Source organism: Antechinus flavipes, chromosome 2 (assembly GCF_016432865.1).
Source record: "Antechinus flavipes isolate AdamAnt ecotype Samford, QLD, Australia chromosome 2, AdamAnt_v2, whole genome shotgun sequence".
NCBI lineage: Eukaryota > Metazoa > Chordata > Mammalia > Dasyuromorphia > Dasyuridae > Antechinus > Antechinus flavipes.
The window spans coordinates 154,297,898-154,301,820 of NC_067399.1; the positions used below are offsets into that span (position 1 = coordinate 154,297,898).

Genomic DNA, 3,923 nt, shown 5'->3' on the forward strand with positions numbered 1-3,923 from the left:
GACCCAATTCCTATTTAGAGATTTTTTTCTCTATTTAAAGTTCATGTAGGGAATGAACGATAAGGCTCTCGATGTTAATTGAGAACATGAGATATGTGAAAAAAACGTTTGGTTGCTTCCCCAAAAGATTGAAATCATGACTATCCATGTCATCAGGTCTCTAGCTCTCAGGGCAGCTTCTTTTCTCCTTATCCCACCCCACTCTCCCAACATGGGTACAGTGGCTATTTGTGAACCAAAAGTCTGTTTTATACTATTATGGGTTAGCAAAAGTCCCTCCAAAGAATAGGAATTTTAAGTTCTTTACCCAAAAAAAGCCCTATTCAGATAGTAGCATGCCAGTTCAGTTTCTCATGTAGATGGGAAAGAAAATGAAGCCAAAATAAAGTATACAGTATCTCTGAGCTACATTTTTTTTTCTCCCTTCAGTACAGCTTTTCCACAGGACTTAGCCAAGGACAAAGAGACGCTGAGTAGCTCCACTTGGGAACAACAAAATCATGAAGGCAACAGGAGTCACACAACTGTTCTCTACAGGAAGCCCCCGTCTCCGGTGAGAAATAAGAAACACAACAGCCACAGGATGCGCCTTGGGTCAAGGGGACGTGAAACACCAGCTGCCTTTTGGTTCTCCTTTGTGTTCAGAGTGGATGAGTCTGCGCCTTTCAGATCCCATCTCTACAGCTGGGGGCTGAGATAGGAGCTCCACAAGTGTGAGCAGAGGCAGCAGCCACTGGTCTGGCCTTCATTGCTTGCTGAGAGAAAGCTGGGAGTCACAATGGGGACAGCCTTGCTCCCACTGATCCTACTGCTGCTCAGCCAGATGCTGTTCAGCCCCAAGGCCTGGGCCAGGGCCAGCAATGAGGAGGAGGAGGAGGCAGCCGCTGTGTGTGCTGGGACTGCCTGCTATACTGCTCACTGGGGCAAGATCAGTGCCGCCGAGGCCCAACTCAACTGCAGTACCAATGGGGGAAACCTGGCCACAGTAAAAAGCGAAGAAGAAGCCCAGCACATCCAAGAAGCCCTGGCCCAGCTGCCTGACAGGGAGGCCCCAGCACGGACAGTCAAATTCTGGATTGGGCTTCAACGGGAAAAGAGTAAGTGCATGGACCGTGATGACCCACTGAAGGGCTTCAGCTGGGTGGGAGGTGGAGAGAACACTTCTTACTCCAATTGGCACAAGGAGCCCATGAGCACATGTCTCTCCAAGCGCTGTGCCTCCCTCCTTTTGGATCTTTCTTCTCCTGCTTCTGCCCACTCAGTCCCCAAATGGTCAGAAAGTCCCTGTGGCACCCCAGGCTCACCAGTGAGGAACATTGAGGGCTATGTGTGCAAGTTCAGTTTCAAAGGTATGTGCCATCCTGTGGCTCTTGGGGGGCCAGGTGAGGTGACTTACACAACGCCCTTCGGGGCCACAAGCACCTCCCTGGCTGCTGTGCCTTTTGCTTCGGTAGCCAATGTGAACTGTAGGGACGGAGGTGAAAAAAAGAGTCACTACCTCTTGTGCAAGGAACGAAGCCCCAGCCTGTTTGACTGGGGCACCCCAGGCCCTTTCTGTGCCTCCCCAAACCATGGCTGTGCTTTCAATAATGGTGGCTGTCAGCAGGAATGCTTGGAGGGGGGAGACGGTTCATTCCTCTGTGGCTGCCGTCCAGGATACCGCCTTCTAGATGACTTGGTGTCCTGTATCCCCCGAGACCCTTGCCATCCCAACCCATGCAGGGGAAAGGCAAAGTGCAGCCCTGGGACTCATGGACAGCACTATGAGTGTCAATGTCCTGCAGGCTTCAAGCTCACGCCAAATCGGCTAGATTGTGAAGATGTGGATGAGTGCAGTAGATTCCCATGTACTCACAAGTGTGTCAACACTCCTGGTAGCTTCCATTGCACCTGCCACCCAGGGTACGAGCCCCAAGGCCACAATGGAATGGAATGCTGGGATGTGGATGAATGTGCTGGGGACCATCCCCCCTGTGCACAGCTTTGCATCAACACCGTAGGCTCTTTTCAATGTGCCTGCCAAAAGGGCTACCAGACAACTGGGGAAGATGGGACCCAGTGCCAAGATGTGAATGAATGTGATGAGAAGAGAAACCCCTGTGAAGGCTTCTGCTACAATGTACCAGGTTCTTTCCAGTGCGGCTGCCTGCCAGGATGGAATTTAGCCCCCAATGGGGTCTCCTGCATTGCCAACCACAACAAATCAGGTCTTCCAGATGACAGTCACAGAAAGAATGATGAAAAGGAAGGAGAGAAAATGAATGAAATGGAGAATGAGAAAGAGGAAAAGGAGCAAGAAAAAGAGAACAATGGTTTTTCTCCCTCAGTTTTGGACACAACCAAGAGATATGAATTTACCTTAGGAGCTAATAGAGCAGTTCTCTACAACATAGTACCTCCAGTGGGGAGACCTTCCCAACAGACTAATACTCCTCTCACTCAAGACCCTTCTAGGCCTCCTACATTCAGTACGCAACCAAGAATTCAGGTGGTATCCAGCATCACCCACCCCACATCAATGATCACCCCTGATGGAGGATCCCAGAAAGGAGAATCCTTGGCAAATGAGAGTGATGACACTGATGGTCAGAGGTTACTCCTGTTTTATATTTTGGGGACAGTAGCAGCCACCTTGCTTCTTCTGGCTATGGCCCTGGGGTTAGTGTTCTATCGCAAGAGGAAAGCAAAAAGGGCAGAGAAGAAGGCCCCTCAAAATGCAGCTGACAGCTACTCCTGGGTCCCTGAGCAGGCTGAGAACAGGGCAGTAGAAAATGAGTACAGGTAAAATCTGGTAGCCTGTAGGGAGGAGATGGAGGCAAGGGAAGCCAAAAAGGGGGAGGGAGGAGGGGAATGTTTTTGTTATAAGGCTGTGAGCCCCAGAGATCAAACTGAAGACAGGAGACAAAGCTACTACAATCAATGAACAATCTGTAAGAACAGTACTTTAAATTGAACTGCTAGAGACAAAAGGGTATTGTGGGTATTTTGATATGTGTGTGTACATGTAAAGAATATATGAATGTACATACATAGCTCTTTGGATATATGTCCACACACATGAGAATGGACTCCAATCCTATGCTCATGTAACAGATTATGGGCAATAAGAACATTTGCCAAGACAATCTATGTTTCAATCTTTCATCACGATTAATTTTAAATGGAATACTAAAATAATATCTATATATATACATATATGTGTATATATGTACATGTATATATATACACATTTATGTATATATAAGCATGCTTTTCAAGTTTGGAACTGGAATTGAAGGAAACAATGGTAAACCTGTGCTCTGAGGACATTCTTTTTTTGTGTCAATTTTCTTTTTTTCAAAGCAGATGATTTGAACTTATATCTCTTTCCTATGAGTGAGCAGCATATATGGTACCTTTAAAACACAGGGGTGGGGTTTGTGAGGAACTGGATTTTGATACTGTGCTTACATAAATGTTTCATGAATATCAACAATGGGCATCTACTCTGTCTGTTTTCATGTTCTGTTGGAGTTTAATTTTGTTTTTTCAACCAGCATTTTGTGAAGCTGTTCATGATAGGAAAAAAGAAAAAAGGAAGAGGATGGGCTAGGAGAAATTGTATGTTAAGAGAATTTTTTTTAATCTTCATTTTTTCCAGTAGTCTATTAGAAAAACAGTTGGATGAAAATCATGAATTGTTTTTTTATAACAATACATATAATCCCTCAGGTCATATAGTTGGTATTGAAAAGGGCACTTAATTGATACTGCATATGTTACCAAATTAATGTCTGTTTTTTTTGCTGAACTTTATATCCATGATTAGATATTGAAGAAACTCATTGGGGTGAGCAATTCATGAAGTGAATTATCTTAATAGCTAAGTCTTTAGAAATCAGGATTCCATAACAGAAGTTATTTTAGGTGAATTAAAGGTGCTA

At 45.4% G+C, this 3,923-nt stretch overlaps 1 protein-coding gene across 1 annotated transcript; it reads left to right on the forward strand.

Annotated features, from left to right (window-relative positions):
- The first annotated feature begins 650 nt into the window (after positions 1 to 650).
- Positions 651 to 3,475, forward strand: CD93 (CD93 molecule). The gene has a single exon (XM_051975841.1). The coding sequence runs from the start codon at positions 779 to 781 to the stop codon at positions 2,783 to 2,785; it is 2,007 nt and encodes a 668-aa protein (XP_051831801.1). The 5' UTR covers positions 651 to 778; the 3' UTR covers positions 2,786 to 3,475.
- The last annotated feature ends 448 nt before the right edge of the window (positions 3,476 to 3,923 follow it).

What these genes read in the sequence shown, in the direction of transcription:
- CD93 (XM_051975841.1), top strand. Translation starts at nt 779, where the DNA reads ATGGGGACAGCCTTGCTCCCACTGATCCTACTGCTGCTCAGCCAGATG.